This window comes from Leopardus geoffroyi, chromosome B1 (genome assembly GCF_018350155.1).
Source record: "Leopardus geoffroyi isolate Oge1 chromosome B1, O.geoffroyi_Oge1_pat1.0, whole genome shotgun sequence".
In the NCBI taxonomy this organism is placed as follows: domain Eukaryota; kingdom Metazoa; phylum Chordata; class Mammalia; order Carnivora; family Felidae; genus Leopardus; species Leopardus geoffroyi.
Window position 1 is genome coordinate 49,014,709 of NC_059327.1, and position 25,569 is coordinate 49,040,277.

General features: G+C 50.5%; 1 protein-coding gene across 2 annotated transcripts in view; it reads right to left on the minus strand.

Moving 5' to 3' along the window:
• Window positions 1-25,569, minus strand: part of SCARA5 (scavenger receptor class A member 5) — a 127,345-nt gene that overhangs the window by 36,193 nt on the left and 65,583 nt on the right. For both annotated transcript variants that reach the window (XM_045461459.1, XM_045461453.1), the window contains exons 4-6: window positions 15,210-15,884; window positions 5,052-5,132; window positions 2,896-2,994 (exon numbers count right to left, since the gene is read on the minus strand). In XM_045461459.1, coding sequence (XP_045317415.1) covers window positions 2,896-2,994; window positions 5,052-5,132; window positions 15,210-15,884 — 855 coding nt within the window. The remainder of the gene's footprint in view (window positions 1-2,895; window positions 2,995-5,051; window positions 5,133-15,209; window positions 15,885-25,569) is intronic.

Genomic DNA, 25,569 nt, shown 5'->3' on the forward strand with positions numbered 1-25,569 from the left:
AGCACCGGAGGGCCTGGTATGGCAGGAAAGATAAGAGCTTGAGTCGATTATGCTGCATGTTCTGGGCACCCCAAGAAGGAGATCGGGGGGCCCAGCTAAGAAGTTTCGTTCCCTAACTAAAGTGTAGAAGGGTAGAGTCTACCAGCACAGACTAGAGTATGTGGTATTCAGCAGGAAGAAGACAGGGCAAAGATATTCCTATTACGTAGTCAAGGTTTTATTTTTTTTTAATATTTTTTTTTTTTAATTTTTTTTTTTCAACGTTTATTTATTTTGGGACAGAGAGAGACAGAGCATGAACGGGGGAGGGGCAGAGAGAGAGGGAGACACAGAATCGGAAACGGGCTCCAGGCTCTGAGCCATCAGCCCAGAGCCTGATGCGGGGCTCGAACTCACGGACCGCGAGATCGCGACCTGGCTGAAGTCGGACGCCCAACCGACTGCGCCACCCAGGCGCCCTGTTTTTTATTTTTTTAATGTCTTGATTTATTTTGGAGAGACAGAGACAGAGTGTGAGTGGGGGAGGGGCAGAGAGAGGGAGACCCAGAATCGGAAGCAGGCTCCAGGCTCTGAGCTGTCAGCACAGAGCCCAACGCGGGGCTCAAGCTCACGAGCAGTGAGATCAGGACCTGAGTCAGAGTCAGACACTTAACCAACTGAATCCCCCAGGCACCTCTTTTAATGTTTTTATTTTTGAGAGGGAGAGACAGACAGAGCGTGAGCTGGGGAGGGGCAGAGGGAGACGGAGACGCAGAATCAGAAGGAGGCTCCAGGCTCTGAGCTGTCAGCACAGAGCCCGATGTGGGGCCCAAACCCAGGAACCGTGAGATCATAACCTGAGCCAAAGTCCGACGCTTAACTGACTGAGCCACCCAAGCTCCCCAGTAGTCAAGTTTTTAGAAGTACGCATCCAAGTTTGTCTTAATAAGCACTAGAGGAAAAGCTGGGGGAGGACTTCAGTTACACAGGGAGGACAGAGGTTATATGTCAGGCAGATTTCCCAGTGGGGGAGGCTATGAAACATGAGGCAGAGCTTCTAGGGAATTGTAGAATTTCCTTTTCAGGAAAGAGCTCTGAAACCATAGAGCCCTTTTCCAAGCTAGCATCTCACTCTACAAAGAAGTAGAAGGTCCTGACACCACTCAAAAGGGGGAGGGCACTAAAGTGACCAGGGAATTCCATTCCAAGTCTCTCCATAAAAATATCTGCAAGTCAAGCACTCTCAACAATAGCCAAATTATGGAAAGAGCCTAAATGTCCATCAACTGATGAATGGATAAAGAAGTTGTGGTTTATATACACAATGGAGTACTACGTGGCAATGAGAAAGAATGAAATATGGCCCTTTGTAGCAACGTGGATGGAACTGGAGAGTGTTATGCTAAGTTAAGTAAGTCAGAGAAAGACAGATACCATATGGTTTCACTCTTAGGTGGATCCTGAGAAACTTAACAGAAACCCATGGGGGAGGGGAAGAAAAAAAAAGAGGTTAGAGTGGGAGAGAGTCAAAGCATAAGAGACTCTTAAAAACTGAGAACAAACTGAGGGTTGATGGGGGGTGGGAGGGAGGGGAAGGTGGGTGATGGGTATTGAGGAGGGCACCTTTTGGGATGAGCACTGGGTGTTGTATGGAAACCAATTTGACAATAAATTTCATATATTGAAAAAAAAAATCTGCAAGTCAGAGAAGCCTATGGCATATTGTCTGGTGAAAAAAAAGCAAGCCAGCGAGTTCCAGGGATGGATGCCTAATGTGATCCAAGTGTTGAAGAAAAAAAAACACCCCAAAACAAAGGCAACCATATATGTAAATATAAATATGCTTAGAAAAAGTTCTGGCAGGATATGCTCCAAAATGTTTACAGTAGTTATTCCAAAGAATAATAGCTTAAGGGGCTATGGGGCAGGGGACTCGCTTTTCACTTTATACATTACACTTTATCTGCTTCTGTATTGTTAAATACTTTCAACAAGCATAGGCTGCTTTTGTAGTCTGTTTTAAAATCATTTAAAAAATTTTTTAATTTAATTTTATATTATTTTTTAAATTTTTTAACGTTTATTTATTGTTAAGAGACAGAGCGTGAATAGGGGAGGGGCAGAGAGAGAGGGAGACACAGAATCTGAAGCAGGCTCCAGGCTCCAAGCTGTCAGCACAGAGCCTGACGCGGGGCTTGAACTCACAAATTGCAAGATTATGACCTGAGTCAAAGTCGGATGCTTAACCAACTGAGCCATCCAGGCACCCCAAAATCATTTTTTTAAAATGTAGATCATAAAAGGAAGAAAAATCTCAGCCTGTTTAATCACCAGAAAGTAGAATAAAAGTTCTCAGTGATCCAAGACTGAGACCATCCTAGCCACGGGGTAGGAATGATTAATAGTACTTTTTCTTAGTTTTCATATTTACAAGGGAGAGGGTTAAGACTGGGGACACAGCATCAGATTTCCTCGTCTTGTGCTGCAGTTACCATGGAAATCTGCTCACTCTTGAAAAGAATGTAGAGGGGCACGTGGGTGGCTCAGTCGGTTAAGCATCCGACTCTTGGTTTCAGCTCTGATTGTGATCTCGCGGTTCATGAGTTTGAGCTCTGCATCAGGCTCCGTGCTGACAGCTCAGAACCTGCTTGGGATTCTCTCTCTGCCCCTTCCCTGTGTGCACACATGTGCGCTCTCTCTCTCTCTCTCTCTCTCTCTCTCAAAATAAATAAATAAACATTAAAAAAAAAAAAAGAAATGAATGTTTAACAAGACCAAGTGACTTGCCCAAGGTCACTGAGCTAGTCAATGGCAGAGCCAAAATGCAAAGATAGTCCATCTGCTCCGGTGCCCGTGCTGCTGCCCAGGGGCTAGTGATGAGCAAGGCTACACAGGTGCTCCGAGGTTTGCTATTACCTTTGAACCCGCGCATGCCCATTGGTCCTGTGGCTCCCATCTTCCCATCATCGCCCTTGGGGCCTGGCAGCCCTGGGGTTCCTCTCTCTCCTGGCAGACCTGGGGAGACACAGGACAAGTTGTGGGGCCTCGGACTCAGAGCTGGAGGGCCTTTACAGGTCACCATCTGGCCCAGCCATCACCCTCAACCACGCGTCCTCCTGTGGCTTTTCCTTACTGATTCTTCTCAGTGAAGTTAGAGAGGCTGAAAAAACAGTGTTCGAAAGGTCAGCACAAACCTTCCCCACCGGCGCCTCTTAGCCAGTTAGGCTGGGCCCCTGACCCCGGAAGGTTCAATTCTATTGTGAGTAATGGTGGTGGTGCCCACCGCATTTGGGAGATGTCCCTTTGCCTCTAGTTGTGCTGGAGATTTCAACTCAGCAAACAGTTTTTTGAGTACTCTCTATGTGTCAGACACCGTTCTGGATTCTTTTCATAGAGTACCTTATTTCATCCTCACAATCAACCGAGGTGCTATTTCACCTGTGTTACAAATGAGGAAACTGAGGCCCAGAGAGGTTAAGTAACCTGCCCATGGTCACACAGCAGAGAGTGTTGGGGGCAGGATCTGAGCTCTGGTCTTCCTGAACTGAAAGCTTGTGGTCAATCAGGTTTATCTCATGCTGGATGAAAAGGGCTTACTGGTATTTAGGGTAAGAGGCAGATGAAATAGTTCCCCATCCTCTTTAACAAAAAACCCCACAAAGATCCCTTCCCCGCTGTAAACCCCAGGGAGGTAGAGCAAAGGGGATCATAGGCTGAGGAGGAGGAAGAAAGTCAGCAAGGCCAGTAAATGGGAGAGATGACTGGCTGCCAGATCAGGCCCCGGGGCTCCCAGCCACGAGGTCCCGTGGCCATTGCCTGCATGTCACTATGGAGAGCCAGAATCAACAAATACTTTCACCCAGTGAGAGCCCTGCTCCCCGAGAGGCCTGACCTAAGCCCACAGTTATCTCTGTAAAGCAGAGAACTCTTAATTAACTGATTACTTGTTCTTTCCCGCTTTGAATGTGGGCTGGCTTTCTCTGGTCTCTTTGCGTGACACGGAGAAACCTGTCTTCCAGTAATGATTTCTCCAGAGCTCACATCAAATGTCTGGAGGAGGACGAATGGCCCAGAGGATGGTGGTACCTCAGAGAAGGGCTGATTGATTTCTTTTTTTCCTTCCTAACACGAGATACCTGTGTGGAGTCCAATGGCCCCATTGCCACAGAGTTCTGAATCTAGTATGAGATATGCCCAGGGCTCCCCACCGTATAATTTAATAAGGCAGAAAAAGAGTTTCCGCAGGCCTGTGAGTGTTTAAGGCATCCTCAGTTCTGAATTTGGGGGGTTCCCCTGGAGGTGAGCCAGGAGTAGAGGCCAGGCCGTGGGCTCTCCTCCTATTACCTTCTGCCCCTCTCCTGTGTGCAACGTCCTCAAGATTTAGGAAGAAGACGGTTTGCAGATGGAATTCCTGACATAAACAAAACAGACATCTTTCCCCAGATAAACTTCCCCTTTTCTTACATCCGTGAGAAGACTTTGCACTCTCCCGGGGAAATGTCGCTCACAGCAGAGGCTCAGAAGCGAACAGTCTGGGAGGCCAAGTTTGAGAAAGTAACAGAACAGAAGCGTCCTGAGACAAGAACACACTCTTTCCAGAAGGCCAAAAAACATCCTCCCCATCAGCCACCGGATCTTCAGGGCTGTCACTAGCGTGTTCATTGATTTGGGCAGAATCAGCAAGGAGGAGGGAGTATCGGGTGCCCGGTGGCTCAGGACACACTGAGGACGCACAGCATGCTTGTGGAACACCCTCGATTCCTTCCAAAGGCCCTGGTCATGTGAACCCTGCCTCCCCGGCTGAGAAGTGGCTGCAGGAAGCTGTGAGCCTCTCATGCCCCCCTTTGCCTTCAGATCCTGGTACTTTATGTGAAGAAGTTTTTGCCCCATCCTTGTGATAACAGCAATGCATCAGTGTCTTGACACAGCAGGGCATTTGAAGCTGGGTGGATTGGGGGCTCTCCCAGGGGCCCCTTCACCAATACCAATGAGAGGGTGGAGGGTCAGGGACGGAATGGGGGCACCCTCTCCTTCCTGATATGCCCAGGTCCTTCCCGGGGCCTCCCAGTTACCTCGAAGTCCAGGTAATCCAGGGATCCCAGGCTCGCCTTCTTTCCCTTCATCCCCCTGATCGCCTTTGGGGCCGGGAGGTCCTGAAAGGGTTACAAGATGGCACCAAGGTTAGAGGGTAGCTTGTGGAATAGGCCACCTATAGAGGAAGAAAAAAACTCCTTAAAGAGAGAAACGGTCAGCACTATGCCTAGGAAGCACAGAGGGTTCCACCTAGCCCAGTCTTGTGTGTGTGCAGGGGAAATCAGAGAAAGCTTCCTGGAAGAAGTAATATCCAAAGTGAAATCTCGAGGAGGAACAGAAGGTGGCTAAGTAAAAAGAGGAGTGGAGGCATGTTATGGACTGAATGTCTCTGTTCCCCCTTGCCTCCAAATGCATATGTCAGAGCCCTGATCTTCAATGTGATGGTATTTGGAGGTGGTGCCTTTGGATGTGATTAGGTTTAGATAAGGTCATGGGAATAGGGCCCCCAAGAAGAGACACCAGAGAGCACTCTTGCTCCCTATCCCCTTCTTCGTGCTTGAGGTGTTCTTTCTCCCTCTCCCTCTGCCATGTGAGGACACAGAAAGAAAGTGGCCGTCTGTAAGCCAGGAAGAGAGGTCTCCTTAGAACCCTACCGTGCCACACCCTGATCTGACTTCTGGCCTCCAGAACTGTGAGACAGACATGTCTGTTGTTTAAGCCCCCCAGTGCAGGGTATTTTGTCCTAGCAGCCCGGACGGACGGAGACAGAATGACAGGGAGAGCTCCAGGCAGGAGGAACCATCCTTGTAAGAGCTTAAAGATAAGAAAGAGACATGTGAGCCATGGTGGGATTAGCAGCTGGGGGCATATGCTGGACAAGGAGGGTGCAAAAGTGGGGGCTCTTGGAGTTATGGCGTAAGTGTTGGACTTGACCCTGAGGGCACCAGAAACCGCAACAGGGTCTGAGGGAAAACAAGAGTGTCATCAGATCTGCACACGAGGGAGACGGCTCAGGCTGCCATGTTGGAAAATGGATCAGGACGGAAGGGAAAGCAGAGGCGGGGAGACCATGAGGAAGCTGCACCCCAGGTGGGAGGTGGTGGTCCGGAGGGATGAGAGTGGCCGTGTGGAGGTAGAACAGACAGACCTTGACTAAACATAGGTGAGGTTGGGGGAAGTGGAGCATCTGGCTTGGGCATCTGGGGGCAGGGAGGGGTGTCTATTTGCTCCTGAGCGGGACTTTCTTCGAGGGCCAGGCTCCACTGTGGCAGGGATGCCAGCACATGTGACCGGATTCAGTACCCACAACAATGCTGCGCATATCTTCTTAGAACAACAGTTACAGAAGTTGCTCATCTGAGGCCACACGGCCAGCTGGCAAGAAAAGGGGCCCAGGTTTCGACCCGGGTCTGTCTGGCCCTGCCCCTCGGCCTCACCTATCACAGTAGATGGCTTGCCATTCCCAGAATGCAGTTAGACTTTCCCACCACCCCCCCAGCCTGCTGTGCTCCCCATCGATCTCCTATGCCCGCCTGTCCCCACCCCCCCCACCCCAGGCTGCTCGCGCATCACTTCACTTTTGGCCAGAGCCTCTCTGAGCCAGCGTTCCTGCTGAGGGTGGGCATGGCCCATCTGAACGGGCATATTTGGTGCCACTCAACACTTATCTCACACTGCCTTGTCCTGGACTCACAGATGTACATGTCCTCTCCTTCCCAACAAAACTGCCAGCTTCATTCTTGGCATCCCTGTCCCAGCTGTGAAGAGCCAGACTCTAAGCTCCCTCCTCTTGCTGCCTTGTGAAAGAAAAAGAAACCCAGGAAAATGCCAAATCCGTATTGTAGTGAATTGAAGAGTGTCCCTTCAAAATTCATGTCCACTTGGAACCTCAGAATGGAACCGTATTTGGAAATAGGGTCATTTGCAGATGTAGTTAGTTAAGAGGGGCTGATCCTGGAGGAGGGTGGGTCCTAACCCAATGGCTGGTGTTGTTATAAGAAGATAAAGCACAGCAGACGCATGGGGAGAGTGCTATGTGATGGGGGGGGGGGTAGAGATTGTAGTGTCTACAAGCCAAGGAATGCCAAGGATTGTCAGCAACCACCAGAAGTCAGGAAGAGACCAAGAAGAATTGTCTCCTGGAGCTTACAGAGGGAACATGAGCCTGTGAACACCTTGACTTTCAGACTTACAGCCTCCAAAGTTACAAGAGAATCGGTTTCTGTTGTTTGAAGCCACCCACTTTGTGGTCCTTTGTTATGGTAGCCCCAGGAAACCAAAACATGCACACTCACAACACAGCAGCAATGGATTGCACAATAAATATTTGATGAATGAATGAGATCAGAGGGTGTTAATACGTACAAAACAACCAAGGAGCCAAGACCGAGATGTACTGATACATTCCAAAAGTTGGCACCATCATCAGACCCTAACCCAAGTTGACAGCTGTTTAATAATTCGATGGCACATACACAGGAAAAAAGCAGTCAACAACTTAAAAATGCACGCATGACACACAAATCACTTAAAGGGACCGCGTTTTGTGGCCATCTTCCTCTCTTCTATGAAGAAAAGCAAAGGAAGACTGGCCATGTTGATCCCAGGTTTCAGGTGACAGCATTGGGACACAGAATCTGTTAAGAACACATCTGAGATTATACAGCAAAGGAGAGGCATGGTGGAAGGAGCAGATGAGATTTCCACCCCATATTCCAGCAATCTCTCTGTCAGGTCAGAGCTGCAGCCAGGGACATGGAGAGGTACCTGGATGTCTGCACTCTACGAGCTGTCCCTGAGCGAGACCCCCTCCCCCCTGCCCCCAGTACAGTCTTCTGTGCCCTCCTACCCTCCCCACCTGGAACACAGCGCTCCTGGAACTGATCAGGTCAAGGATGCAATGGGTTGAACATTCCACAATTTGCTCTATTTGCTCTGCTGAGGGTGTGACTCAACACGTGGATCCTCCCAGGAGTAATTCTCACCAAAGAAGGATGCTGCCCAGGGAATGATCCGTGACGGTAGGGCATCAGGGTGGCAGCGATCATTTGGAAGGTAGGGGTTGAGTACGGACATGGAGTGTCTTAAGTTCAGATCCTGGTCCTGGAAAATCTAAGTTAAAGTTCCTTCCCCAGACATTTGTAGTGAGGAGTAAGCAGATGACATGACACACGGGCTATAAAGGGGCTTGGTAACCTTTGAGTGGCAAGGCCATCCTCATCGTCTGTACCCCCACTTTCATAATGCTTCATCAGAACGATTCCAAGATCACCTCGCATAGTCATTCTGAGCTGCACCCAAAATCACCTTGCCACGCTTGGCTGGCTCATTCAGGGAGAGGGCCGAAGACATCCTACACACAGGTGTAGTTTTTTAAGACACAGATAAGTGGTTAGTAAGGCCCTTTACTAGAGATGAACTGGGAGGAAGTTGGAATGAACCGTAAAGATGGGCGCTGATTTTCAAGCCTTGGTCACGCCCTTAGGTGGAACTGGTCCCACAGACTCAGAAGGACCTAAACTGTGGTCAGTGGTTGAGTCTCATGGGGCCAGGCTTCCTGGAGCTCCAACGACCAAGTGCTTCTTCAAATCACTGCTGCCCCGTGGATAATGCACACTTGGGCTCTGACATTTTATCATTTTCTCTGGAATCCAGGCCAAAAATTGAGCCTGCTTTGACTCCTCTCTTTTCCCTGCTCCCCATAACCCCCTTGCTCATCAAGGCTCGTCATCAGGGTGAATCCCATGTCATTCTCTACCTCCTTCCTCATTGCCACCACCCTCATCAGGGTCTCACACCCAACCTTGTAAAGACCTCCTTGTCTGAGGGCTAAAACCCACTGTGCTGTCCCATTGATCTTGTCAGAATCCAGTGAACTCACAGCCTCTGTGCTCAAAGCACAAGGGGCCACAGCCCCTCTCCTAGAGACCCCTACAGATCATTCACCACCCGACCCCTTCTGCAAACTCACAGCCTGATGCTTCCAGATGCGAGCTCTCTTTTACCTCCGCAAAACCATTCTCATGTGTCCCCAGACATCCACCAAATCTTTCCCTTTCTAGGAGTCCTGTCCCTCTCAGGCCTGGGGCTCACCTCCAAGCACACCGTTCTGATCTCTCAGGGCACGAGGGAAGAGCCCCCAAATCTCAGAGCTGGAAGGCCCCTCACACATCACTGTGCACAAACTCCTCATGGAAGCACCCCTGAACCTGGGCAGGCCACCTTGTGCCCACTCACTGGGCCCTGTCACTCATCTCGTACTGTGGTCCCCAAGTCGGACAGGCCTGTCTATAGGGCCGGAGCCCCACTCTCTGCAGCCCTATACCTCACAGGGCACCTGGCATACCGTAGAGATTCTATGAACGACTTCTGGGCAGTTGTGAAAGCCATTATGGTTATCACCGGTCCTAGTGGTACCCAGCTGAGCTTTTTAACTTCTTGACTCTTTATACTGTGACTTGCTCATCCTTTCTCTCACTAGAGCAGGCCAGAGCACGGAGGCAGTCTGGGACAAGGAGGAGTGGGGTCTATTTCTCCACAATTGTGAAAACGCTTCTGGCGCCCCCTCCATTCTGCTTCTGGTCCAGGGCACCAGCTTCCCTTTCAGCCCACCTCCTACAGGTGGGACAGGGAGGTGGAAGAGGAGGAGGAGGAGGAGAAGGAGGAGGAGGAGGAGGAGGAGAAGGAGGAGGAGGAGGAGGAGGAGGAGAAGGAGGAGGGAGAGAACCCTCTAGCCCTGTGCCCTGTGTCTGGAGTCCCCTCCTGGGGCCTGCCCACCAGTCCAGTCCTGTTCTCCCACACTGCCCCCAGGGCAGTTCTGCCCCCAAGGGGGCTGCCCATGAGCTGTGCCAGCTGCAAACATCTCGAGAACAAACGAAGGATGTGTGACTGAGCATTTGGGAGAAACACCAGGGTTCCTCTGGGAACCAGCCAACAGAGAGAGAAAAGCAATCCGTCCTCCCTTCCCGGATCCTGGTTTGAGTGATGGGGTGGGGGACCCGCATGTGCTGGAATCTGGACAGATCCCTGCCAAGAACAAATTATCATTCCAGCTGATGAAGTGGGCCTGAAGCCAGCAGAACAGCAACCCAAATCCATAAACACCACCCCCCTGCACCACGCTAATCCCAGGGCGGCTGACCAAGGTGGAGTCCCCCAATTAATTGCCCCACTCCCACCCCCTGACGTCACGTGGGCACTGGGCTCTCAGCTCTATTACCTTTACAGTTTTGCACGCTCTCCCACTTCCTTCACTGTGTGCCCAGGGCAAGGACTGTTAGCCGTGTTTCCTGGCTTGGGGGGGCTTGGCCCAGACGCGCAGGTGCTGCCCCTGGCTCCGGCCCAGCCTGTAAGGCCAGCCTTCGTCTGAGTGTCATGGGCTAAGGGGTGGCGGGCCAGGCCGGATGCAAGTGCGTGCCCTCCACTCCCTTTCCAGCAGAGAGGCTGGCGTGGAAGGTGACAGAACACAGTGCCATCTAGCCCTCCCGGGGAGCCGCCACACAGTCCGTGCTTCCCAGTCCTCGGTAGAGCAGGAACACTATTTACATATCACCCTGCTCACAGAGACCTTGTCACCTCCAACACGTCCCTATGCATGAGAGGCCAGAGCTGGAGCCTGGAACCCATGGCCTCGCTCCATCACGCCGTCCATTTATAACACTGCTGGAACTGGACTCTCTACTACACAGCATGTTTAAAAAGCGGCTCACAGATAAATCTGCTCTGCCAACTCGTGTTCATGAACTGAGAGATGCATTTTCAAGTCCCGGCTGGGGCCACCCACTTGGGATTTGACTTGGGCAAGTCATTTCCCCTCTCTGAGCCTCAAGGTCCTCAACTGTAAAACAAGAGGAGTGGACTAGATGATTACAGAGCCCATTATCAGGGTAACATTCCACGATTCTATAACCTTCCATCTAGCAAACGGGCCATCTGAATATGGTGGAGAGTCCTGCCTTCCTGCCTCGCTCACCCCTTCGCACCCCTGTAGAGGCCCCCCCCTTGCTGGTTTCTCTCCCTTCTCCTGGTATACCTCCCCTCTCTGGTTATCTTCCCCCTCCTATATGGCCCCTTCACTGGTTACCTTTCCCCCTCTTGGTATGCCTCCCCTCTCTGGTTATTTTTTTCCCTCCTGGGATGGCCTCTCTCTGGTTACCTTTCCTCCTCCTGGTATGTCCCTTCTCTGTCTATCTCCCCGCTTCTGGTACACTTGCCCTCTCTGGTTATCTTCCCCCTCCTGTATGCCCCCCTCACTAGTTACATTTACCCCTCCTGGGATGCCCCCCACTCTCTGATTATCTCCTCACTCCTGTATGCCTTTTCTCTCTGATCATTTAAGTTCTCTGCTTCTCGCAAACCACAGACAGATTTCAACAGACATGATTAATACTGAAAATCCAAAGCAGAAAACAAAAAGCACTGCTGTGAATGTACACAAAAGACAAACCGGAGACAAAGTTCAGAGAAAACTGTATAACGAAGTGAGAGAATGAAAACCATTTGGGGTCAAGCTCAAGAATAACATAAATAAGCTCATAGTTGAAAAATATACATAGTTGAGTATTTGTAGATTTTGCACCAGGAAAGGGCAAAGAGGGGGAGAGTGTGTGTGTGTGTGTGTGTGTTTAAAGACTAAGAGAGGAACTGGACAAACTTAAGGCAGAAAGGCCATTCCAGAGAGCAGTATGGAAATGCATAGAAGCCTAGCCAGTAAAACACCTCTTATCCAAAAGCCAGGGTAGAGTTTTGTCTCATTAAAGTTAAATGGCGATGGGGCGTCTGGGTGGCTCAGTCAGTTAAGCGTCTGACTTCGGCTCAGGTCATGATCTTGCAGTCGGTGAGTTCAAGCCCCACATCAGGCTCAGAGCTGAGAGCTGAGCTGAGAGCTCAGAGCCTGGAGCCTGCTACGGATTCTGTGTCTCCCTCCTCTCTCTGCCCCTCCCACACTCACTCTCTGTCTCTCTAAAATGAATAAACTTCAAAAAAAAAAAAAAACCTTTAAAGTTGAATGGCGATTACATCAGATATGCCACACAGAATCTTCTCTAATCATGCCAGTTGGGTCCCTGGCAACCACGAGAGAGGGAAATGGAAAAGGGAGATACTGGATGCGGTGGTGATCCTGGGAGCCAGAGGGACTGAGCGGTGTTCGTCTCTGAGGAGCCAGCAGCCCATCGAGAAGGCAAAGCTTGAGGACTAGAAGGCAGGCTGGGCAGGACTGAGATGAAACTTTCGGTTCCAGGGAACAGAGTGTGAATCTTAGTTTAAGAACCAAAGAAAGACTACTTGGAGGATTCCACTGGAAGAACATTCACAAATGAATGCCCCACAGCCGCTTCGGTTCAAGCCAGCGAGAGTAGGCTTGCACATTGAAGAACCAGGATGTGAAATGCTGGAAGAGGCCCAGGAAGATGCGCCAGCAGGAAGCATGGTGGTGTCTACTGACTGCAAGAGGGAGGAAGGGGGGAGGGACAGGGGGGGACTCCCCCAAACACCCCCAGATGGAGTCCAAGGGACAACTCTCTTCTCCCTTTTGGCTCAGAGCTGGGATCCTTCCTCCCTAGAGAGCAGGATGGTCAGTGACAAGAACATGATTTCTGAACCAGAAAGATCCCCATTCAGACCTGGACTTTGCTACTTGCCAATTGCATAAGAAACAGTGGGAAAGTTATTCAACTTTCTCATCCATGAAATAGGGACAATCATACCCTTTTGCAGGATGTGAGGATTAGCAGTCTTTAATGTCTATTTAGAGAATGAGTGTCGACACCACGTCTGGCTCATAGTAGGTCATAATTCAGTACAGCTGCTATTGTTAGAAAGTACCTGACAGGTGGCTATGGGCAGAGAAGGCCAAGGAAAAGAGAAGAGGGGAAAAACTAAAATCCCAGGGGTGTGGATTTGGAAGAATAAATTCTACCTCCTGCCCTCCTTTGGCTTCTGGGGAAGTGAAAGCCTGAGTGACCCAGGACAAGAAAACCAACGCTCTGACTGTCCAGGTTCAAGATCTAACAGTCGCTTTGCAAACATTCACGGAGTTCATGTGCATTGCACTGTGAGGTGCTGGGGGGGGGGCGCAGGGGGCACAGAGGCAGGGGCTGGGGTGTAGCGCAGCGTGGTGAGCACTGGGCAGCGGGTTAAACATCCTGGCCGGATCATTGAATTATACACTTAAGTGGGTGAACGCTGCAGCATGTAAATTGTGCCTTATTAAAATGGTTTGAAAACAAAACGTCCTGGGTCAGATCATTACCAGCTGTGTGGCCTTGTGTAAATCAGGCATTTCCTCTAGGAGCCTCAGTTGTTTGCCTGCAGGAATCCTACCCTGCACTAAATAATAAAGGCTGCCTTCAACCAACCTCACAGTTGGTCTTGGGACCCACTTTAAAGCAAAATAATGCACCTCAAAGCCCTCTGTGGACTGGAAGGTACCATGCAAATGGAAGGCTCCATCGTCACCACTTTCTGCTCTGCTAAATGGAGAAGCTCAGGGGAGGAGACTTCATTGAGCTAGGGGGGCCAGCGGCGTTCTTGGAGGAGGCGGGCTTGAGTGAGATCTGGAGGATCAGTGTGATCTGGATGACGAGGAGGAAGAGGAGGAAGGAGGCACTGCCGTAGAAGGAATAGCTAAGGAGGTGGGAAGCGTGGGCCGTGTCTCTGGGGCAGTGACAAGACGCGTCCCACTGGACGGGATGCTTCCCACAGGGCATGGGGTACAAACTGGCTGCTTATGGACCGTATGTGGCCCACAGAGTTAGATAGTTAAACATTTCTAGAACATTCCACGTTTCTGGTTTCTAGTGTAAAATGGGAAGACTTTGTCAAAGCCAGGCCCACATTCCAGCCTGGCCCAAATCCGGTGGACCTATCATAGCCCCAACTACTCGCCACAAAGGTCACATCACTCGTTGGCACTGCTGAGCTTGCCCCTACAGACAGTTCTGTTTGTAACCTCTGGTATAGGGGAACAGGCAGAGGAGAAGGCCGGGAAGACAGCTGGGGTCAGGTGTGTGCTAGAAAGCACAGCAGCTCTGGGATCAGAAAAGCGTGGGTCCAAATCCCGCCTCCATCACCTCCTAGCGAGAGACAGTAGTAAGCAGGTTCCTGAATCTCAGTGTACTCACTGTTGTTTTTCAAAGACATTATATGATGGTAACTACACTTGCGGCGAACACAGCCTAGGGTACGGAGTTGTCTCATCACTACGTTGTACACCTGAAACTAACGTACCATTGTGTGTCAACGACACTTCAATAAAAATTTAAAAATAAAAGACGTCATAGGAGGCATGCTTCCATGGTACCTGACAGACTTGGTCTTCAGCATGGTATTATTATTGCCTACTGTCAGGCTAAGAGTATGTACTGAATCTGGCAGAAGCCGGGGAGCCACAGGAGAGTCCTGAGTCGGGGTGGGGGGCAGATGATGTGGGAAAAGTGCATTTCATGAAAGGCGCCTCTGACAGTGATGCACGTGCAGGGCAGACAGCAGCAGGAAGGAGAAGGGGTGAGGTGGGTAGGGGGCAGTTAGGGGTGCTTCGAAGAGAGGAAGGCTGACTCTAAAGGTTCTAGAGTTTGTGGGCTGGGGCAAGAGTACCAATGGGGGCCCACACATTTTTGCCATTATATTGAAGAGTTCTAAATGAAGCTAACACATTGTTCAACGTGTCCTTCTGCCTGGATGAATATACGTAACAGCCTGGAAGGCTGAGTTCAAATGTGGGGTTCGCCAATTCCTTGTCCCCCTTGTCCTGACCACGACCCTAGAGGCGCCTGTTCCTGTCCTGAGCCTGCTGCCTCACCCCCTGCGGGAAACCCTTGGAGGTCCCCCCCCTCCCCCCCCCCCCCCCGCACATCCAAGCTCTGGCGACCCAGTCCTCCATTAGCGACCCTTGGCCATTCTGCTGCCCAAGGGTGTGGACACTGCACGTGCTCTCTGGGAGGTGGGAGGGGGGTTAGGGTTACCCAGGGGAGAGACCTACCTAGGCCAGGAAATTGTGGGCGTAAAAGCTCCAGGGTCCTAGAGGGCAAGATTTAATAAAGGGGCCTAGCCTCTCCGTGGCGAGTGGATTCGGGGAGGGAGGGGGACTCCCGAGCCCTGGAGGAGGGGTGCGCAGGAGGAAAGCCTGCACAGCGGCGGGGGGGGGGGGGGGGGGCAGGCAGCTAACGGGCTGGGGCTCCAGCGGGCCAGGCAGGTACCTTTGGCGAGGGAGATGTTCCTGAGCGCGATGGAATGCTCCCAGTCTTTGAGACGCAGGTCCTCGGTGACGGTGTTGAGCACGGCCAGCTCCTGCTTGAGCTGCAGCGCCATGCCCATGTGCACCAGCCGCATGCGGCGCGTGTCCTCGCTGGCGTTGCTGACGAGCACCTGCAGGTCCTGCAGCCGCGTGCTGTGCAGGGCCACGTCGTAGGACAGACTGCGGTTGAGGCCGCGCAGCGCGCCACCCACGTCGGCCAGCTCCTCGCCCAGGACGCCCACCCTGTGCGCCAGCCCGTCCAGCAGGCCCGCGTGGCGCCGCAGCAGCAGCTGGCTGCGGTTGCTCTCCACCTGCAGCTGGTAGAGCTCCAGCTGCGCCGCGTCGCTCTGCTGCCCGGTGCGGTCCCGCAGCAGGGCCACCGCCTGCTCGGTCTGCGCCGCCTGCGCCTGCAGCCCCCACAGCGCGCCCTCCAGCCGCTGCACCGCGCCGGCCAGCGCCAGCAGCGAGTCCGACTGGTTCTGCAGCGCGTCCTGCACCTTCCACACCTGCTCGGTCAGGTCCGCCTGCAGCGGAGCGTGCAGCAGCCGCAGCTGCAAGTCCCGGAAGCTCTCGTTCAGCCGGTTCACGTTCCGGGTCAGCACCTTCAGGTCGTCGGGGGAGCTCCGCGGCCTGGACACTGCAGAGGAGGGGTGGGGGAGGGGAGATATGAGCTCCGCTGGGAGGGTCCCGGGTCCCGGGAGGCAGGCCCAGCCGGAGCCTAGCATCCAGTAGGCGCTCAGTGAAGGGAAAGCAGAGGGTGGCTGTGGTGGAGTGCCTCAGTACATCCCGCGCACGGTGCTAAGCCACTGGCCCCCAAACTGGTCTGCCCATTAGATTCACCTGGTGAGGCGTCCCGCCCACAAAAATTGTGATCCACTTGGTCTGGGGTGTGACCTGGGATTTGGCATTTTTAAAAGAGCCCAAGATAATTCTAAGGTGCAGAGCAGTCGTACTCAACTCACCATATGGGTGAGGTCGATCCACGTAATATGGTCATTTCTGTATGTCGAAAATGGCCAGATATCAGCAGCTTCACGTGGCTAGCCCCGATATATTGAGTGTTATCCTCTCAACTTTAGAAAGCTGGTACTATTATTATCCCCCTTTCGGGTCAGAGCTGTTAAAATCCCCCCCAAAGTAGAATAGCAAGTAAGTCCTGGAGCCAGGATTCCAACGCAGGAAATTCTGGGCTTGCTTGCTCCAGAAGCTGGGTGCTTCCCTACAAGTGTGCCCCAGAACTGTTTGAAGGGAGCACACCAGCAGGGGACTCAGCCAGGCTTTAGGCAACACTGTCTTTCCCAGCCTCCTGAGTCCAGGCTCCCATCCCCCACCCCTGCTCCTCTGCTGCGCCAAGAGCCCCAGGTACAGATGCTTTTCTATTCATACCCTCCCTTCTCTGCCTCCTCCAAACCCTTCCCCCAAATCCTCTATTTCCCTCCTCAAGCAAACAACCCACCTCAGTGACTTTTCACTCTTTCCTTTTGGAGAGGCTCCCTTTTCTTGGTTATAAGCAGCTATTTCACAAGAGTAAGGGGAAGGCTGTGCATCTTAAGAATTACAGTCTAGGGGCGCCTGGGTGGCGCAGTCGGTTAAGCGTCCGACTTCAGCCAGGTCACGATCTCGCGGTCCGTGAGTTCGAGCCCCGCGTCGGGCTCTGGGCTGATGGCTCAGAGCCTGGAGCCTGTTTCCGATTCTGTGTCTCCCTCTCTCTCTGCCCCTCCCCCGTTCATGCTCTGTCTCTCTCTGTCCCAAAAATAAATAAATGTTGAAAAAAAATTTAAAAAAAAAAAAAAAAAAAAAGAATTACAGTCTAGCATCTGGTGTCTCCTGGAGGCTTGTGGACTCTGCTGACTCAGGTTCCCCACACACCCCAGAAGTCGAGGGATGCTGCTTGTCTGCTGTGCGCTGTCCATGGCTGTACCCACCTCTGCTCTGCACACTAGAGAAATGGAAACTAGCGTGGGACAGGGTAGGAGGTGGGAGCAGATGAAGCACAGAGGGAATTCTGCCTTGGAAATCTTGGAATGGGGAGAGCAAGGAACTTTGTCCGCAGCCTGTTCAGACAAAGATAACTTGGGATAGGATAGCTCTCTCCCAGAACCTCAGGTGGGAAGGGGGCGGATAGGTTGTTCACGTGTTTGAGCCATCCTTCGGTGATGCTTCTGGAGGCGCACAGCATCTGTGGTGGCCACTCTGGAGGGGCTGAGTCACTTCAGATTAGACTCAGAGACCCACAGCACTAGGTGGGGCCTTGGAGTCCCCATCTCAACGTCTCCCTCACCCAGAACTTTAATCTCCAAGAAGATCACATGCCGAGTTGGCATCCAGCCTCTGCTTATACCCGTTTTTCTGCCTTCAGTTACTTCTAACTGTTGGAATGTTCTGCATTCGCTTCAGACTGGAAATCTGCCTTCCCGTAGTTTTGATCCACTGGTCCTGCCCTTTGGGGTCATATAGAGTTAGTGAAACATTTTTTTTCCCACGAGACAGCTCTTCAGAATTTCAAAACTTCTGGTTTGAAATCTGTATTACGTTCATCTGTTCTCTCATGACTAGGTTCTAAGCCTCCCTCCATATATCCTGGCTGCCCTCCTCTGCACACACTCCAGGGTGTCAACATCCCCTTAGGGGTGGTGCTTTATCTAAGTGTGCTTTTCCAAGGTGTGGACAGACTGGACAAATTATGGTAGAAGGATCGTCTCCTTCATTCTGGGCATGAGACTTCTCATGTGGCCCAAACCGGGCCCTGTTTAGCCTCATCTGGGCTTTGTGGATTTTGGTCATTGGATTTGGGTCTATGCAGTCTTTGGTGAAAAACCTCCCCAATTTATGGATGGAAAGACTGAGGCCAGGAGACTATAAGTGAACTGTCCAAAGGCATGCATTCTGCCTCCTGGTCCAATGGTTCATGTCACTGCTCCGTGCTCTGGAAGCTGAGCTACAGAGTTGTCAATACAAGTTGAGGCTCTGGGGAAATGAATTCATGACCCAGTCACAACCACAGGAATTGTCTGCCTAAGAAATCATCATAGGCCAGGCTTTGATTTTAAAGCCAGTGTGTGTCCCATATTCGACCCAGATTGGTTGGCAAGTATTAGAGATAGAGTGACTGGAAAACAGAAAGCCCGGTAATTTAGTGTCAGTCCCTGCCCACGATGCCCCTGGAGTTCAGAGAGACACTGCAGCTTATCAGATGTAGTAAGAACACTCTGAGCTTTGCAAATTCTGGTTTGAAACCTGAATTGTGAGTGACTGAGGGGAACAGCGCAACCTACTTGCTTTGAGTTTCAGGTCGGCCAGAAGCAGCAACAAAACACTCCTACCCTCTGCCGGCTCCCCGGTGACTCCTTCCCTCTGCAGGTGACGCACGTGCCTGATGGGTGCTCTGTGCCCTCAGAGGGCCCTGGCCTTGCCCATCAGCCCTCCTCTCAGAATGTGCCAGCCCTAGGGCCCTTCTCTCTGTCCAGAAAACTGGGCTGAAACTTGCCCATGTGGTGTGGTTGACAGTCAGCTACCCCATCCCTGAGAGTTCATTTGGTCTTTTCTTATTGTTCATTGCACAACCAGTATAAACAGACACCCAAATAAAAGAGAGAAAAAAATTCTTCCACGTTCCCACAGCCTCCAACAAAGCACACTGGGTTTCTTTCTCTTGCTTCGTTCCTAAGCATCCCCAATCTTTACAATTTGACTTCTGAGTTGGTTTTTTTCCCTTAAAATGATTATTTCATAAACATCTTCCCATCCTTCTGTCTGTCTTTTATAATTTTGGTGGCCCCGTAGAGCCCAGCAAGGGGATGTGTGGTAATTTACCCATTCTCTTACCATTAAAAATTGTTTTCAATCATAGCAAAACAAATGCCGAAAGGTCTCTCCTTGTTTTGAATGTTTTCCTAACAACAAATTCCCACAAGTTGGATTAGTAGATGGAAAGGTATAAACATTTTTGTGATTCTAAAACACTCTGGCCAAATCACTTCCCCCAAAGTTGTATGTATTTACAGGCACATTATAGATTTTTAAATGTACCACTTTAAACATGCCAGATACTCAGTGCAACGGGGTGTTCACGGATCTTCATATTGTTAATTTCACAGATGTAAAATAGCACCTTGTTATTTTTTGTGTTAGCATATGTGCATTTTAGAGGTGGCCTTTTCAAGGGAATGCATTAGCTCAAAGGAATGATTTAGACATTTTAGGTACCCAGGCTACTTAGAACAGAAATTATTTGGAGGGGTACATCCTCTCCGGGCACCAAATCATACTGTAGGAGCCTGGAGCAGCCTCCTTTTTTCGGGATCACTTACCCACCCCAAAAATGAATTATCTCCTTCCAACAGTCACAGTGTGTTCTCAGCCCACACCACCACCACCACCCACCCTCTTCCCCCATTTAATTCCTTCCAGATGTTTGCTGTCCTCAACAGGGAACAATTCTTCCTTGAGTGTGACTCTCTTAATTCATGTTTATGCAAACAGTTCATTTATCTCTCTGCCTGGCGTACTTTCTTTTAATGTGCTTTCATTATTCTTCAACTTTTATACTTTCACAAAGGAGACAAGAAATCATAGAGTAACAATAATAACTGGCATTTCCCGAGAACTTACTATGTGTCTGCACTATTCTAAGTGCCCGTCACATTAATACACTCCATCACGTAACTACCCTATGAGATAAATATTACGATTATCCTCAGATTCCAAACGAGGAACCTGACGCATAGAGAGGTTAGGTAACTCACAAGGTCACACAGCCAATAGAGGGAGGAGACTGACTTTGGGTCCTGGGCAGTTTGGTTCCAGAGCTCCCGGCTCTTGACCGTTCCGTGGTATTGTTAAAAGGATGGAAAGCACTGAACAATTTTTTTTTTTTAAACAAAGACATACAAATATGGAATAAGCTTTTGAAGATAGTGAGTTCCCCATCATAAACTCAGGCTGGAGTCAGGCTGCTCGGCAGGAGTCATGTAGACATTCAAACTTGGATTCTGATTCAGTACTGAGGGCTGAATCCTAATTAATGTGTTAATGCATGTAATACTGTTAATAATACATGATGAGTGCATTAACGTCTGCCTTAGGCCGTGTCCTGGGCTACGAGGCTTGCACACACACACCTCCTGCAGCCTTCTTGCCAGCACAGCAAGTGAACATTGCCTCCCCACCCACTCCCCAGCCCCGAGTCAGCCCTCTGTTCCACAGTTGTCTTTTATATTAATTGAAAAAAAAGCCATCACGTGCTAGTTCAGTGGAGGTGCTCCAGATGTGACTGACCACAGAGGCTGTCTTCCCCAAATGCATCTGGCATACCTGCAATGCCTGCAAGCCAGAAGAGCCTCGTGTAGGCAGGGAGGAAGAAAGCTAAGCATTCTGTTTGGTGTGACCTGGCTGAAACCTTGGGCGGTGGTGTCAATGACCCTTTATCTTTGTATAAAAGTTTGCACCCATTACCTCTTAATTTTCAACATAACTAACCCGGGGAGGTAGGCGGGGCAAGTACTTATAAGCTAATCTGAGGATGAAAACAAGCGTCAAGAGATTGCCAGAAGTATCAAGTAAGGATGAATTGGGGTCCTGTGTCCCCTAATCCAGCCCATCGTCCTCAAAACCTACTGCTGGGATAGTCAGTCACTAGCTGAACTCCAAGTTCTATAGGGGGAAGGAGGGCGGGAGGTGACATTTGCTAAGCACCTGCTGTGTGCCAAACTCCATTCTCCTCTCTTACCGGAAGTTGCTTCATTCGCTCTTCCCAACCACCTTGTGGAGTAGGAATTGTTAGGCCCATTTTAGATGAAGAAGCTCACGAAGGTGGCAGAGCACAATAGCAGGCTGTGGCTGCTCAGGCTCTGATGGTCCCGCGGGCTCTACCACGTTTCCTCCCTTGCACAAAATGGCATAGAGCACCTGTCCCCTGTCTTGGCAGGGGAGCACTGTTGGAGTGCACTGGCTCTACTCCAGCCCACAGGGCAGGAGGACTAGTCAGGGGCTGGGAGAGCAGGAAGTGACGTGGCATCTGAGCCATTGGGGGGAGGGCGACCCACGGGGCCGGGGAGGGGCAGGCACTAGAACACTGCCAGATGCCATGCAGTTCCCCTGGTGATCCTCCCAAGCCTGAAGGCACACAGTATCACCATTTTGTAGGAGAAAATAGCAACACTTAGAGAGAGAACCAGCTCACGGCCACCCTTCTCCAGGAGTCCACACTTCTTTCATTGCCCCACGCCATGGTACTGCCTTGTCTTCATGTAGGCCAGGGACACGGGAGGAAGGGAGGTGGGCGGGTATCAGAAGTCATAGATCGTGTTAAGGGCACAGTGTGGGAATGGATGGGGCTGAAATAAAACTACAAAGTGAGCTTGTTGATAGAAGCACCACGAGAAAGAGGGGGGCCTTCTTTCAGGGGGTCTGCAGAGCTGGCTTGAATTTGCTGAGCTCTGGATACATGGGACTTTAACAGAAAATAAATTTAAAAGTGGAGACTAAGGGTGCATGGGTGGCTCACTCGGTTTAACATCTGACTCCTGGTCTGGTTTCACATTATGATCTCATGGTTCATGGGCTCAAGCCCTGCGTTGGGCTCTGCTCTGACAGTGTGGAGCCTGCTTGGGATTTTCTCTCTCCCTCTCTCTCTGCCCCTCCCCTGCTCATACATGTGCACTTTCTTGCTCATTCTATCTCTCAAAATAAACAAATAAACTTAAAAAAAAAAGTGGAACCTACTATTCCTCCAGAATGTATAACAATTAGGTTATCACCAGAGCTTTATGATTTAAAGTGATGCACACCTTTATTAGGGTTCTCCTGGCTCCAAGACACAGGAGGGAACCAGGGACAGCCTCGGGGCATGTTCCCCATGCAGTCCCACAGGGCTCCAGGCTCAGAAGGGGACTGTACTGGGGCTTTATGCTCTGCAGTCACCATTTTGAACTTTTGATGATTTTTCTTTGAGTCTGTGTAAGTGAAGTCTGATAGGACATTGGCACCTCGGTCTATGTGCATGCCCACCTCCCGCCAGCCTGGGACGAAGTCTCCTACCCCCACCCAGGGGCCCCTGCCCCAACAGGGACATCAGGATCCAGTCAGTTCCAGAAGGATCTGCACTCATGCTGGAGCATCCTTGCGCCTGGTATCGTTATTGTAAACAGCAAATAAAAACCAGCATGACAGGTCAAGAGGTAATAGAAGAAAAGAAACAGCTTTGGGTGCCTGGGTGGCTCAGTTGGTTAAGCATCAGACTTTGGCTCAGGTCACAATTTCACGGTTCATGAGTTTGAGTCCCACATCAGGTGAACTCAAGCCCCACCTCGGATGAGCCCTGCTTCTGTCTCTCTCTCTCTTTCTCTCTCCCCCTCGTGGGATTCTCTCCCTCTCTCTCTGCTGCCCTCTCTCTCACACACAAAAAAAGAAAAGAAAAGAAAAGAAAAGAAAAGAAAAGAAAAGAAAAGAAAAGAAAAGAAAAACAGCTTTTTTTTTTCCTGCTTCTGGAACAGGGAACCCTACATTTTTTTTTTTTTTTAAACCAACGTTTATTTATTTTTGGGACAGAGAGAGACAGAGCATGAACGGGGGAGGGGCAGAGAGAGAGGGAGACACAGAATCGGAAACAGGCTCCAGGCTCTGAGCCATCAGCCCAGAGCCTGATGCGGGGCTCGAACTCACGGACCGCGAGATCGTGACCTGGCTGAAGTCGGACGCTTAACCGACTGCGCCACCCAGGCGCCCCGGGAACCCTACATTTTCATTGTGCACTGGGCCCTGTGAATTATATGGCTGGTCCTGGAGAAAACTAACAACTGTCCATTTTCTGGGGCCCCATGGCAACCCAGAACAGACAAATCCCAGGCAGGTCTGTCTTGGTCAGCTCAGGCTGCCATAACAGAATACTGAGGCCTGGTGGCTTAGACAAGACATTTATGTTCCAGCTCTGGAGGCTGGAACTCTAAGATCAAGGTGCCAGAAAGGTTGGTTTCTACTGAGACCTCTTTCCTTGGCTTGCAAATGTCTGCTTTCTAGTTGCATCCACATGTGGTCTGTTCACTGTGTGCACATCCCTGGTGTCTCTTCCTCTTCTTAGAGGGACACCTGTCCTATTGGACTTGGGTCCCACCCTTATGACCTCATTTAACCTTAATTACCTCCTTAAAAGACCCATCTCCAAATACAGTCAGTCACATTGGAGGTTAGGACTTTGACATATGAATCCGCGACAGGGGGCTAATTCAGTCCATAACAGTGTCCTTTAACACCCCAATGACCAGGAGATGCATGGGTATAGAGAATGAGTTTCTGTTACCCTCTTGGGGGTACAGAGAATAAGGTTGAGGACGAGCGTATGTAATCTACTCTTCCAAGCAGTTGCGCAGTGAGAAGTGACCATGACAGGGCAGATTTACATCGTGACTGTTGAGGGGAGCAGCTTCAGCTCATACTGTTTGAGGTTTCTGAGGGACCTCCAGGCAGAGATGCCCAGAAGGCTGTTGGAATTGGGGCCCACCAAGAGAGAGCTGGAAGTGCAGATATGGGAGTCACCAGCCATACATAAGTGCAGATGTTGTGCCAATGAATGAGGTCAACCATAATGAGAAAACAAGTGTTGGGGTGTGGTTTGGTGCCTGAGGGGAGAGGAGAAGGCGTGGTGCTACTGCCAGCCTTAGCAGAAATTCTGCAATGTCACCTCTGATGATGAGCTCCCTCTGTGCAAGGGAGGCCCTGTGGTTTTCCAGTCTTCTCCATATCAAAGCAATCAGTGAAGGTTTGTGCCAACACTGAAGACAGCCATGTAGGTTGGTCAAATAAACGCCCTCACATTGGTGACTGGCTGTGGATGTGAGGTTGCAAAGAGAGGGATGGTCCAGGAAACAATGCTTGGTCTTCCAAAGGGCTATGCATGGCTCTCGTTCAATGGGGCCATCTGCTAGGGGCCAATCACTTAGAGATAGATGGAGGAACTTCTTGGCAACCCCAACCCAGAACACCAGGCGACCTAAGTTTACTTCTGTGGGAAAACTGTAAGGTCCTATAAGAGATCTTGAAAGGATTGCCTCAAGAATTGTGGTCAAACTGGTCCCTCTTAGAATGCCTTGTCTTTCCATAACTATTGTCTTAATCATCATTCAATTCATACCTCTTCTAAGAAGCCCTCCCAGAGCCTTTTCTACTCCCAGTTGGATAAAGTTTGCTGCTTTTATCTCTACTATACTAATCATCACCATAAAATGCAGTGACACTCATCAACCTCTTCCATTATTCTGAGAGCCTCAGAAGGGCAGGCACCTTACCTATTTACATACCCTAGGCACTTGTTCAAGGAATTGAGTGTGCAAGCCACAGGCAGGATTAAGAACAAAATAACTCTTTTGGGTAGTTTTTGTTTTTTTAGCATAACTTAAAATTGGAGTGTTGTACTGGGTTGAATAGTGTCCTCTCAAAATTTATGTTTACCTGGAGCCTCAGAATGTGACCTTATTTGGACATTATCGGAAGATGTAATTGGTTAAGATGAGGTCTTACTGGGTTAGGGTGGGCTCTTAACCCAGTGACTGGCATCCTTATAAAGATAAGAGGACATTTGTAGACACAAGGAGGAAAAGGCCATGTAAAGATGGAGGTGTACATTGGAATAATGCAGCCCCAGGAGTAAGAACACCGAGGGCTGCCAGCAGCCATCGGAAGTTTGGAGAGGTGCATGAAGTGGATTCTCCCTCAGAGTCTACAGAAGAGACTAGCCGTACTGGCACCTTAATTTGGCCCCTGTAGCCACCAGAACTGTGAGAAAGTGTGGCACTTTGTCAGGTGGCCACAAGGCACAAATACAGGTATCCAAGGCTGGGTGGCTTCCTTTGGTGTCAAGGAAGAGATCTAGGCAGGAGTGAGGTGTCACTGAAATGGAAGAAAGCACAAATAGGCTGCTTGGTGGTGACTGAGGAATGGTCAATTGGAGGTTTAACAAGAGAAGAGAATACGGGCTACTGTGGATGGAATGTTTGTGTCTCCCCCAGAATTTACGTGGAAGCCCTAAACCTCAACGCGATGGCATATGGCGTTGGGGGCGTTGGGAGGTGATTAGGTTTAGGTGAGGTCCATGAGGGTGGGGACTTCATGATGTGCTTAAAGTCCTCAGAAGGAGAGAAAGAGACCATATAAGGACACAGCAAGAACGCCACCTGCAGGCCAGGAAGAGAGCCCTCACCAGAAGCCTACCGTGCTGGTGCCCTGATCTCAGACTTCCAGACTCCAGAACTGTAAGGAATAAGTGTCCGTTGTGTAAGCTGCCCAGTCCATGGTATTTTGTTATAGCAGCTGTAGCACAGTAAGACAGG